General features: G+C 38.6%; 1 protein-coding gene across 1 annotated transcript in view; it reads right to left on the bottom strand.

Annotated features, from left to right (window-relative positions):
- unc5ca (unc-5 netrin receptor Ca) overlaps window positions 1-14,910 on the bottom strand; it is a 157,167-nt gene that overhangs the window by 67,738 nt on the left and 74,519 nt on the right. The window contains exon 4 of the mRNA XM_079606544.1: window positions 11,335-11,438. Within this exon, the coding sequence (XP_079462670.1) occupies window positions 11,335-11,438 (104 nt within the window). The remainder of the gene's footprint in view (window positions 1-11,334; window positions 11,439-14,910) is intronic.

The following is a 14,910-nucleotide window of genomic DNA, read 5'->3' as shown; positions in this document are numbered from 1 at the left end:
TCAACAATCTCTGAACACACAACAATCTCTGAACACACAACAATCTCTGAACACACAGCAACAATCTCTGAACACACAACAACCTCTGAACACACAACAATCTCTGAACACACAGCAACAATCTCTGAACACACAACAATCTCTGAACGCACAACAACAATCTCTGAACAGACAACCATCTCTGAACGCACAACAATCTCTGAACACACAACAATCTCTGAACGCACAACAATCTCTGAACACACAACAATCTCTGAACACACAACAATCTCTGAACGCTCAACAATCTCTGAACACACAACAATCTCTGAACACACAACAATCTCTGAACACACAACAATCTCTGAACACACAACAATCTCTGAACGCACAACAACAATCTCTGAACACACAACAACCTCTGAACACACAACAATCTCTGAACACACAGCAACAATCTCTGAACACACAACAATCTCTGAACGCACAACAACAATCTCTGAACACACAACCATCTCTGAACGCACAACAATCTCTGAACACACAACAATCTCTGAACACACAACAATCTCTGAACACACAACAATCTCTGAACACACAACAATCTCTGAACACACAACAATCTCTGAACGCACAACAACAATCTCTGAACGCACAACCATCTCTGAACGCACAACAATCGAGGTGGCTAATGCGTACGAAAATTCATACGACTTCACTCGTACGAATTAGTAAGATTTTTGCTAAATCGTTCATATTTTACCCAAAAAATCGTTCATAGTTGCCCAATTCGTATGAATTCGTACAAATGACCTACCCCTGAGCCCGCCCCTAAACCTAACCGTCACTTGGGTTTAGACAAATCGTACGAATTCGTACAAATTAGCCACCTTTTAATCACTAGCGTTGAAGACACACACCGGTGACACTCCTGTGAGCTGAGAACAGAAAACTGAGGCTAAAATTCACACAGGCTCACCAAAACTGGACAATCGAGGATTGGAAAAACGTTGCCTGGTCTGATGAGTCTCGAGTTCTGCAGTGACATCCAGAATGGTGTGAGGGATGTTTTCTTGGCACACTTTGGACCTCTTAGTACTAATTGATCATCATTTAAACACCACAGTCTACCGGAGTCTTGTTGTTGACCCTGTCCATCCCTTTATGACCAGTGTTCTCCTCTTCTGATGGATACTTCCAGCGGGATAACACACACGTCTCAAAGCTCAAGTCCTCTCAAACTGGTTTCTTGATCATGACAGTGAGTTCACTAAACTCAAACGGCCTCCACAGTCTCCAGATCTTCAGTAGAGCAGCTTTGGGATGTGGAGGAACAGGAGATTCAGGAATGATTTAACCAGGAATGTTTCCAGCACCTTGTTAATTCAATGCCAAGAACAATTAAGACAGTTCTGAAGGCAAAAGCGTCTCCAAGGTGTACCTAATAAAGTGTCTGGTGGCGAGTGTGTATTCAGTACTGGACTGAAATATTTACAAGTATGATTTTAGGATTTTTTAATGTATCTTGTCCAATAAATCCAGTCCAAAATGTTATTTACAACTAAGAAAGTACATATGATCATCTTTGATTTATTCATATGTATTCATACTGTATTATCATCACACACACACACACACACACACACACACACACACACACACACACACACACACACACACACACACACACACACACACACACACACACACACACACACACACACACACACACACACACACACACACACACACACACACACACACACACACACACACACCCGTGTTACTGATGGCCTGGTATTAGCAGTCTCATTAACATAATTGGCACAATTGCTGTTGTTAATTAAGTCAGTGTAACTAAGAGGTTGTCAGGCCCACACACACACACACACACACACACACACACACACACACACACACACACACACAACACACACACACACTGTTTTATCCCTGAATGCAATGCACCCGACCCGACCTTCTGTTTCTAGTGTGGTGGATAAACCAGAAACAAAATATAACAAATTATATATAAACACACACGACCATTCAAAAGTTGTCGGTAAGATTTGTTTAATGTTTTTGAAAGAAGTCTCTTCTGCTCTCCAAGGCTGCATTTAGTTTATTAAAAATACAGTAAAATAATAAAATTGTGAAATACTATTAGAATTTAAAATAACTGTTTTCTATTTGAATATATTGTAAAGTCTATTGTAAAATTTTCAGCATCATTACTCCAGTCTTCAGTGTCACATGATCCTTCAGAAATCATTCAGATATGATGATTTGCTAGTCAAACATTTCTTATTATTAAATACAATTATTAATTTATAAAAAAACAAACATTATTGACTAAACTTTTGAAACATAGTGTATATTATCTGCAGACTTGTGTCTGATTGTCATCAGAATTCTCACTCTCTGTCCTGTCTATCTCTCAAGCTGATGTTTTATAAACAAAGTTCTGGAGGAACACGTTCCAATGATCTATTGATCTATTGATCAGCATGAGAAGAGGCATATTATATACAGTATATATATATATATATATATATACTATATATATATAATATATATATATATATATTATATATATACATGGCCAACTTTACATACATTTTTCGACAATGTGACATTCCTCGACTCCTCGCTCTCTATTATTCCTATTCCAAATACTCTTTTCCTCTATCCGATTATTTGTAAGTGTGAACTTCAACGACTAGTAACACTCTGGCTGTGCAGGATATGAAGCACAGGTCAACGCTGTAGTGATGTCATGAGTAAACAAGGTTGCACATGGCAGTTTAAATACATTTTAGAAATACATATTCTTCAGAGTATACTGCGCAGTATGCATGTTTTCCACGGAGAACACAGCTCTCAAATCTCCCTTTTTTTGTGGTAAAGCTCCTTATGTTCTGATCCCTGTACGGTGTCTCTGCTCAGGTCAGAGAGGTGTGTGTGAGATCTGCGCGCGTTTCTGAACAGCAAATGACTGCGTGAATATTTCAGCAGATAAAGTCGTTCAGTCGGTTTCTTTTGTGCTGGTATCAAAGTTCTGCCGTCGACTTAAATAAAGACGAAGGAGCGGGAACATTTCTCAGTGCAGTTGGGCGGATGGGAAATGTATCTTTCACACACGCACACACACATACCGGAGATTCAAGGAGGGTTGGGGGCCATTGAACAGACAGAACTGGGCCATCGGAGCATGTCACTGAGGCCCAAAGCTATATATACCTTTCACTCACACACACACACACACACCCGCACGCGCACGCGCACACGCTCACGCTCACACTCACACTCACACTCACACACACGTTGGTGCAACTACATTATGAGGACTCTCCATAGGCGTAATGGTTTTTATACTGCATAAACTGTATATTCTATCCCCTTACACTGCCCCTATCCCTAAACCTGCCCATTACACACACACACACACACACACACACACACACACACACACACACACACACACACACACACACACACACACACACACACTGCCCCTATCCCTAAACCTGCCCATTACACACACACACACACACACACACACACACACACACACACACACACACACACACACACACACACACACACACACACACACACACACACACACACAGTCTCATGTGATAAGTAGTATATCAAACCAACTATTAATCCCTCATATAGGCGCGTCACTATTATTTTGAGCTCGAGATATGAATGATTCCTCCAATGTTGAGGTGTTGAGGAGAGAAGCGCTGCTACTGTTTTAGACACATGATTTTCACCTGCTGGATGATAAAACAGGTGAAAAAAATCCCACAGACACAATGAAGGAGAGACCCAAGCTTTATGTAGACTAGAATATCACAGAGAACTTAGGCTCTGCTGCCATTAACTTAACCATCCAGAAACCATAAGGTGTCTTTCTATCTCTATTATTCCTCAAACAGGAGTTTAAATAGATTTTTTTTTAAAAGCAAATGGTGTTATTTCTTCCTATCTTTACTTCTCTTAAAGAATTTCACAAGAAATATCCGAGGCAAAGATGATACCTAAATTAAATATAACTAAAAACTCCATTAGATCTCCACTGAGTTATGAAAGAGAGATTTCTGAGCAATAAGAGAGAAGAGGAAAACTAAGATGAGAGGAGAACAGAGATGAGAGATGTATTGAGCTGTTATTGTGCCGTGTCTTGCTCTCTGAGGGGAGAGACGGTCATTAATCACAACACAGATGCACCGAGAACCACCAGAGATCACACACTCCACAGAGACACACACACACACTCATACAGCTCTGTGTGTAACCTTTCATATCACCACTCTTATTTGTCACATTACAGGCACTCGCTGTTAAAACAAATGACTGGAAATATACATGAAGAAATCATTAAGGCCATAGGAACTATTTATTGGAGAAGGAATCCCTTAAAAGCCTCATATTATTTCTCCTTGATCTCTTGAAATGAAAGAGTTTGTTGTATGTGATCACATACTTTCAGAACTCAAAATTCTAAACGGAACATATTGAAGCTAAAATGCTGTGGATTGTTTCATGAATCTGTCACAATATAAGGGCTTTGCAAACTAAATTGCAGCCTATCATTTATTTCGCATGCAAAGAGGTCGTCGACATATGAAACTCTTAAAGGTACAGTAGCACATTGATTTGTAAGTGTAAAATAAATAGTTTTTATGAAAATTCTAATGTTAAAGGTAGGGTAGGTAGGATTTATATAAAAACGTTTTACCAAATTTGATTAAACTTTCTATATATATCAATGCATAATTAAAATGTAAGTACTCTGATAAAAAGAGTATAAAAATCGAGTGACTCTAGACCGTTTAATCTTCATTAAACACAGCTCATTATTTCCATTCGGGACGAATCACAGGATTGGCTTGCGCGACTGTCACTCTCCGTCGCCATGACTACCGCCGCTATTACTGGCTCTGCCCACGTGCGCGCAGTCGCGCACCCGTTTTTAGGTGGGAGTGAATGGAATTAATGAGCTGTGTTTATTGAAGATTTAATACACTAGAGCCACTCGGTTTTTTATACTCTCTATTTCAGAGTACTTGCATTTTAATTATGCATTGGTATATAAAGACAGTTTAAACAAATTTGAATAAAAGTTTTTTTTAGACAATTCTGACCTACCCTACCTTTAAGTGCACCTGGAAAATTATGCGCTTGATATATAAAAGATTATGATTACTAGAGTAAAGTAAAGTCAAATTATTGACTTTGTTTAAGTAATGACGATTTAAATTCAAATAATTAGATAAATTAATCAGAATATCATGTAATTAGTTCATTGACAGCTCTAATTTGTATAGTATACAGTAATATTCATTGTAAAATGTCTGCAAATAGCCTGAAAATTATGAAAAACCATAAAGGGAGAGTGAAAACACGAGAGAGCAGGAGAATGAAAGCGTGTTGAGATAAATGACAGCTGCAGACAGCAGGGCCAGATTTGCGGTTACGGGTCAGCATGGAGATCAGGTGTGTTTAGCGTGTGCGATTGGTCCCTTGAGTCCTGCATAATGAACACACACTTCCCCACGGCCACCACATGTTAAAGAACTTCAGCACTCACACACACACACACATACATACTGAAACACTCAGGAAAACACTTCCTCCTGACCTCTGCGCTCGCTTGAGAGCTTACACACACACACACACACACACACACACACACACACACACACACACACTCACACACACACACACACACACACACACACACACACACACACACACACACACACACACACACACACACACACACACACACACACACACACACACACACACACACACACACACACACACACACACACACACACACACACACACACACACACACACACACACACTTTTGCTCTTGTGATATTTGCTTAACTAGCTACATCCTTTATAAATATTAATTGCAAGAACTCATACGAGGACATTTTATTTAATTTATTTATTAATAGTAATACATTTTTTACCCATATCTTAAATTTGGGGAAATTTTTATTCATTTTGGTGGCATTTTTGCTCCAAGCCCTGACAGGGAGTAACACCATATTGTAATGCATTACTTTTTACTTTCCTCAACACTGAGCATAATAAAAAAATTATAAATTTTTAAATTATTAAAATTATTTCGTTCCAAAAATGTTTTAATAAAATAAAAAAAATCAAGAAGCACAATGTTTTTTTTCTTTTTCTTTTTTACTCAAATTTTGTTTTACTTAAAAACATTGGGAAAGTCTGACACAAAATTGGGAGAATCTGATACAAAATATACTTGCAAAATATACTAGTTACCCAATGGTAGTAGCTAGAACCTGTTAGGGAACTTATATTTCATATAACTCATATTCATGCATAAATTGCAACAGGTTCACGCCATATTAAAATGCTTCTGGTCAACGGACACGTGGATAGATACAGTTAATTTATGACTTTGTCCTGGCGTGTGCACGCAATACATGTCAAAATGTGTGTGTCAGCATGTGTACTGCATTAACTCGACTCGGACATCATAACTCACTCCATCTCTAGATGCATTTTCAAAATTTACACACGCGCTGACACATTACGAACATACAGAACATCGGCACATTTAATTAATGGCTTGCCGTAAAAGTCTGTTACCGTAAACAATCTCCATCTTCATTAGCATAAAACACAGTAAAGTGCTTTTGCTCTGAGCTAATGAAGGAGATATTAACTGTGAGGCTGCACAAGCATCAAACACGCTGCTGGGAGCTGTTTTGCAGCTTTTTGTTGTGTGTGTGTGTGTGTGTGTGTGTGTGTGTGTGTGTGTGGAACAGCGCTGAGGAGAACAAGCAAGGCTGCTAACTTTACTGTCAGTAGTGTGACAGCAGCTTAGCTGTTTTTCAAATAGTGCAGCTTTTCTGCTAACAAGCTATATTCCCCCATCAATAGCAGTGTGTAAAGCATGCAGTTAAATTATACTCTCCCACAACAGATCCAAAAATACAGAGTCCTAACCACCAGACACTGGAAAAGCAATTACTATAATATTTCAACCCCGACACAGTAAGTTAGGAAAGTAGAGACCAGGGCGAGTTGTCACCAGTCAACTGTCCAATTACACAAACGCGTGCAACTTTTATAACACCAAGATCAAAACATTTTATTTTAATCTAAACCATCTTTAATCTTGAATCTATAATTCATATTTAATATACATTATTAAAAAAATAAAAAAAATAATGAGTCATTGGGGCAAGTTGTCACGTGTGTTTTATATATTGTAATTTCATGTATTTTATGTTGCAATTTATGCAATTTATTTTGGCCGAAAAAATTGTGCAATGCTTCTGTATGTTTTATTATAGTGTTGTATTTCATAAATGTTTTTCGTGCATAAATACTATTAGCCTGTTTAATAGCAGGTTTCCTTTGTGAAAAACAAAACAAACTAAAAACCTCCATATAGTGTGACAACATGCCCCGATATTACATGCTATAAAGCAAGCATGTGTTCAATGAACTGTATCATTTTGTCCTGGGCAATAACAGTGGCAATGACTTTATGAAGAAAACTGAAATTGACTTTCAAATATATACTTACCATGAGAAATATTCACCCGAGTAAAAAGTGTGACAACGAGCTCTGGTCTCCTCTACTAAGAAAATGCATATTTGAACTTAATCAAAAAGTAAATGTACACAAAATACTTTTTAAAAATCTATATAACCTAGTGACATGCAAATTGGTGGATATTAGATAAAAACAAATACTTAAAAAACAATACATACACACATATTCTATTTCAAATAAATGCTGTTGAAATTTCTATTCATCAAAAAATCCTAAAACACAGTTATTTAAAAATGTAATAATAACTCAATACTGTTTCTATTGTATTTTTGATCAAATAACTGCAGCCTTGGTGAGCGTACATAAGAGACTTCATGTCTAATGGAGTGTATTAAGGAATACCTATAAATCTAATAAGACTAAGTTCAGTATCTGTTATTTTGTTAATTACATGGACTGTACTATAAATTACTTTAACTACTTTAAATTATGAGCAGCGAGGAGCCGCAGTTACAGAGCAGCTTCAACAACACCAGTATGAAATACAGTTTGAGTCTCAATAGAGCGTGTGTGTGTGTGTGTGTGTGTGTGTGTTTATGTGCATCTCTAGAGTGTTTCAAGTGTATCTGCATATGTGTTTCCCACCGCGTTCTGATGGTTTCTGCAGATTTTACGGATGTTATGAATAGCACACCATTCATCGCTCCCTCAGTATATAAACTCCAGCCACTGTATTATGCTTTACACGTGTGTGTGTGTGTGTGTGTGTGTGTGTGTGTGTGTGTCAGAGGCCAAGAATATAATTGTGACTGTATAAAGTGGAGGTCGTCATCTGCAACTATGGCCTGCTGGTTTGTCCAGGTTAACCTGTATGTATATTTTCTATCGCCATGGAAACAGTGTGTTTTCTTTTAATGAGGGCTCTGTGATTGGCCGGATCTCAGTTTCTGCTCAAGCACACTGTTATTTTAAAGCGTTCTGGCTCCCGAACGACTGTGGCTCACGCTGTGGGTGTTCAGAAAGGACATCGCCCGGTCAACAGAGAGGTCAGTCGCTCCCATTGTCCAAACATCAAATGATATTTACTTGAAAATGTAGATCCTGACCGGGTCGTGGTATTCCCAGCACCCTCCGGGAACATCCAGGGACGTTGCAAGTTTTTTTTTTGTAGTCTAGACGGAGTCAGCGAGCGGAACAGAGAGATATAGCAGCACTCGGTGGAATTCACATGGCTCTTCTTCACAACGCAACTTACTCGGCCCGAATGTGTGCGTGTTTTCGTTGTATGTGTGCGCGTAAGTGTGTGTGACGTGTCCTCTGGGAGCCGCAGCTGTCGTTTACGGGTCTTCTGGGAAACCTAGACCTCCGGGTCAAAGTCAGTAGCAGAAAGAACTCTGACGGCTCCAAACACACATATGATGACAGACAAGCTCAACATGCGCACATACACACACAACTACAGCACACAGTAATGGTCGAAAGTTTGCAGCTATGTGGGAAAGATATTGAAGGTGGACTCATCAAGTTTCACATTGTCCACAGCCCAGGATTTGCATGTTGGCACCAATGAAACCAACATTTGGCATTGGCACGAGTGATCAAAGGTTTGGCTATAGAAGCCGACCATGAATATTGACTCTGGAGTTTCCTGACGAACAGTTTTGGTGGAAACATGAGAGTCGAGGTGTGCATTTAATTCTGCAGTGAGTTGGGCAGATGTGGTTTTATGATTTTTGGATCTGATCCGGGTTAGTACCTGGACATCCCTTTCAGACAGGACAGATTCCTCGTGTGCAGACAGTTGTTCCTGTTGGATACGGTTCTTCCTATGTGGAGATATGCCGACATTACTCTGGATACCAGCTCTCGATACACCACAAAGACTCGCTGTCCTGGTCACAGACTCTTCTAGCTCTGATTTGCAATATAAAATATTGCAATATTTCATGTACAGCTGTGCTATTGCTCTGCTTAATCAACCTTCTTGGGCGGGAATTGTTTAAATGAGGAATATTGTGATTTGTTTATTCCCGGAAGAAAACTGGTTTCAGAAACAGTCACACTAGCTATGTTTCCATCCACACGTTTTTATCCGAATGAAGTGATATCGAATGAAAAATGCCGTATGGAAACAGTAAAATTCGATTGAATTTCATGAATATCATCTGATTTTTTCTTAATCGATATACGGCTTATGCGATCAACGCTGATGGAAACGTTATTTGCCGAATAAATAATGAATTGCATTTTGTCTAGCAAACCTTTGTGCGCAAATGTTGGCTTGAATGTTGTGCGATTCAGTGCGAAAATGAATGGAAACACCTTAAAATGTCTCAAATCAATTCGATATACCAATTTGATCGCAAAACAGCATGTGACATCATTACGCACAGGTTTGTATTCGCTTTAAAGCCGTTGGATGGAAACACACTTTCACCAGCTTTATTCGCATGAGTTTTCAAAAGTTCAAAATCAAAAGTTGTATCTGTTAACATTAGTTAATTGATTATATTTTTTATTTACATTAAAGGGGTCATGACATGTTTTTATTTTATTTTATTATTATGTTCCCTTAGGTGCAATTATAGTATTACTATAGTTTTTTTTACAAAACACTTTTAAAATGTAGTGATTTATGACCTTTTCCCACCCTGTTTCTCATCCTCTGATTCAAACAGTCTGTTGTGGGGGTGTTTCCCCTTTAAGAGTTCAGTGTTAACGCCCACTGTTATGATTGGCTAACGTCAGTGCCTATGCATCAATTATTAACGCCCCCAGCCAGAACCTGTGCGGATTCGGCATATTTAAAAAGTAGTTTAAAGTTTTAATCACATTACTTACAGTTTGCGTCGTCGTTGTTGAGCCCAGAATAGTCGGCACAGACTTATCTTTGAGCAACAGTTTTCTGGCAAAGCCAGCATCATATTGGGATTTGTTCTCAAAACAGTCATCCTTCAAATGTATAGAACAAACGCTTAAACTAACACTGCCGTGACTGAGACGTCCGCAAAAAATAAAGTGCATCCATTTTTCCCTGACGTCTGGATCTTTCGCAGCGTATTCAAAGATGTTGTTTGTCCACAGCCAGGAAGAGCACATCTGCGGCATCGTAATTTCCCTGTACACAGACCCACTCGCTGTCCGTCGTCTGAACACTTGTGAGGCGAGCGGCGCGCGGGCGCGACGATGATACGAAGTGAGCGTAGTTGTCTTGCGCTTTAAGCGTAGTTGTCTTGTGCTGGAGGCGGTCATATGCAAACGCTGGTACGTCACTTCGTACCGTGACGTCACTTCTTACCATGGATCCAGAACGAGCTGTATTTAGAGCTTGATTAAATAAATGATTTGTTTATAATGGGGAGGACGTCTTAAGCTATGAAACTTGCAGGACGTTTTAATGGTACAAAGACCTCTTATATACTAAAAGATCAAGGCAAATTTGGTTTCTCATGTCATGACCCCTTTAACAAAGATGAATTCTGCAAAAATATATTGCTCATTGTTAGTTGTCAGTTAATGCATTAATAACACATGAGAACTTGTTGTTAAGTGTTACCAATTTATGTATTAATTATATATATATCATACTCTCTCTCTCTCTCTCTCTCTCTATATATATATATATATATATAGTTTAATTTGATGTTTAATTATAAAAAATAGTTTTGACAGTTGGCAACACGAGAGCTTGACATTTATCCCTATAGCCAAAGATGATCTATACATTATTAACACATGTGAGGTGTGTGTGTGTGTGTGTGTGTGTGTGTGTGTGTGTGTGTGTGTACCTCAGCAGGCGGTATCCCCTCGGGTGGGCGGCACTGCAGCAGCACTTCCTGTTCGAGGGACACTTCCTTCCCCAAGGGCTCCTGTTCAAACGTCTTCCTCAAGACTGAGGAGAATGGAGACAGAGAGGCGACTCGTTTACTTACAGCTCATTAATCACCCGCAGATAGTGCAGAATATCTCTTACATTTCATTTTGCTTTTTAATTATTTTTTCTATAAAACTTCCAGCTTATTTCCAGGTTTATATGAGGGAAAAAAAACCCAGACAATAATAATAAGTGCAGAATTTATTACCGCACTGAATTTCATCTGTGATGCTGTCTGTGTAGTAGACAGTGTGTGATTGGTTTGGTCACACAGGTGAAGAGTACAGGACGTGTGAACGACGCCACCATCTGCCATATTCTCAGCTCAAAGCATGACGTCCTCTCGTTCACTGTATTCTCATAATGTTCACGTGCGGGTGCCAATATCTATTATCCCATGTCGGTTTCTGTGTCTTTCCCTGCTCATATGTGTTGTGTGTGTGTGTGTGTGTGTGTGGGTGGGTGTTTAACACTCGAGGTCTCACGGAGAGAAGGCCAAACTCATCTAGTCTTCCTCAAATCCCTCTAACACCTCATGTGTGAATCTGTGAATTGTAAATGCAGAGATGTGTGAGTAATGTCGTTCTTTCTGTTGCTCTGTGAGCTTTGTGGAGGTAAGACTTCATTTCTGTTCTCTAGCGCTAGGCAATACACATATTGAACATTTACAATGTGCTTTATTTAATATTTAATAAAATACTATAATAAAAAAGTGATATTGCCTATACAAATACACATACATACAGTAAATAAATATAATATATGAATATTGATTATTTTTAGATTTGTTACTTATTATTTGATTTGAAAATTATTGAGAATATGACCATTTTTTGCTACATTTTACTGTACATTAATTTTTGCATAAAACATTGCTCATGTACCTGTAGTTGAAATGATGTTCCCCTGAGCTATTCAAAACACTTGTCAAAACACTGTAAAAATATTCAAATCATATAAATATAATATTTAACTATTTCACTCAACCTTCAATTGTCTCCGCTGCAAATTCCTCCATTCAACTGGACATTAAACACACATGTCTTTTACTGCTCTGCTCATTCAGACAGACACACACACACACACACACACACACACACACACACACACACACACACACACACACACACACACACACACACACACACACACACACACACACACACACACACACACACACACTGCATGTCTGTTTTCCTTCACATTACTGATCGAGGTAATAGGCAAATAAATCACGTCTCAGAGGGGGTGTGTGTCCGTGCGAGTGTGTGCGGGTGGTATACGGTAATGCATTCAACTCATAGTTTTAGTGCTCTACATTGCTACAGCAACAAATCTTAAACAGCATTAATATCCTGAAAAGAGCTGAAGACACACACACACACACACACACACACACACACACACACACACACACACAGTATAGCAGCAGTCCTATTTCATTCATAATTATAATGTCTCGACTTCACACACAGCTGCCACACAGTCCCTCAACTAATCACATAATGTCCAGCGGTATTTAAAGTCATCAAATATAACATATATCATTATACTATACATTGTCCCTAAACTAACAATAAATAATATATAATATATTAAGTCACTGAACTAATTATATAATATTAATTATAACACTCATTACTAAACATCATCCCTAAACTAATAATATTGGAAATAGAATGTTTTATAAGTCATTAAACTAATCAATATACATATATGACTATATACAATCACTAAACTAATAATATGTATATTATTTAATTATAAAACTAATCAAAAGTAACATATGACTATACATACACTCTAAAATAATTAAATATAAAATATATTTTTTCAGGCACTAATCTAATCAAACATACCGTCTATCATTATTCACACTTCACAGTGCCTTAAAAAATTATATATATATATATATATATATTAGTCAATAATCAGGTATAATATCTATCACTATACTGATCCTAAACTAATAATATACAAAATATTTAAAGTCACTAATCAAATATGCAGTAGCATGCATCTATCACATCTAAACTAAAAATAATAAGATGTATATCATTTCCAAGGTATTGATAATAATCCAGAATTCAAATGACGTGCGTGGTTTTCCAACAACTGTGAATGTGACTTGTCTTATAATACTAAAATATAACATATGAATAACATTCTCTCTATAATGCAAAAATATCATGAACTTTTGAACGCAGAACCAGCGCTCGCAACGACCTGAAGATTCAAGCATCCATCACGATCCAAACAAAACTGCAAAAAAGAGGTGTACTCGTGATCCGCATGAACCCATCATCTCCACAGACACACACACACACACTGGACAGTGCTTGTGTGTCAGAAACTCACATGAATTTATTTGCGCAGTAAATTTGTGGTCGGCGGTGAATCAGTGATAATCTATCATCTTGTTGAATCCTCCTGTCATGTTCGCCTCTCTCTGATAGCGGCCGTATGTCTGCGGAGTGTGCTTTTGTGCGAGTGTGTTTGTATCTTTGTGTGTGTTGGCGTGTGAAAAAGAGAAATTTCTGCCCTGCTCAATCACCCATAAAATAACCCAGCTGAGAGTTCCCACAATGCACCTCTGCTCACACTATGACTGAATGAGTCAACACACACACAAACACCTTCTATGTAAATATATCAATGGGGAATTTCTATTCACATCTATTGTTTTGAATATAAGCTAACTATAGCACTAATTTAAAATGAGCTAATTGTAATCACTCTAGTCTAACCTGAAGCACACGACCAGGTTTAGATGAAGACAGTATTGACTTACTTTATGAATAAGGGCTTGTCTATCTATCTAGTGTCCATTCATCCACCCGTTTTTCTGTATGTCCTTCCATCTATCTATATACCTTTCGATCTCTCTGTCTGTCAGTCTATCCATCCATCCATCATCCATCCATCCATCATCCATCCATCCATCCATCATCCATCCATCCATCATCCATCCATCCATCATCCATCCATCATCCATCCATCCATCCATCCATCCATCCATCCATCCATCCATCCATCCATCCATCCATCCATCCATCCATCCATCCATCCATCATCCATCCATCCATCCATCCATCCATCCATCCATCCATCCATCCAAAACAGGATTGATTTATCAAGCTCTGATCCTAAAAGAATCATCATAAGAGGAAGTTTTTCTCTCTCTCTCTCTCTCTCTCTCTCACACACACACACACACACACACACACACACACACACACACACACACACACACACACACACACACACACACACACACACACACACACACACACACACACACACACACACACACACACACACACACACACACACACACACACACACAGCCTGAGACGACAGAGGGAGAGTGAAGGGCCCTTGGGCCGCACAGCTCACCTGCTCCTAACTCACACACACTCAAGATGAACGTCAGGAAATTAACAAGATTAATAAGACCATAAAGAGATGTCCAGACAGTCCCCTGTGTGTG

Source organism: Phoxinus phoxinus (assembly GCF_949152265.1).
Source record: "Phoxinus phoxinus genome assembly, chromosome: 3".
NCBI lineage: Eukaryota > Metazoa > Chordata > Actinopteri > Cypriniformes > Leuciscidae > Phoxinus > Phoxinus phoxinus.
Note: the sequence above shows the minus strand (reverse complement) of the source record. Positions and strands in the feature narration are given on the sequence as shown.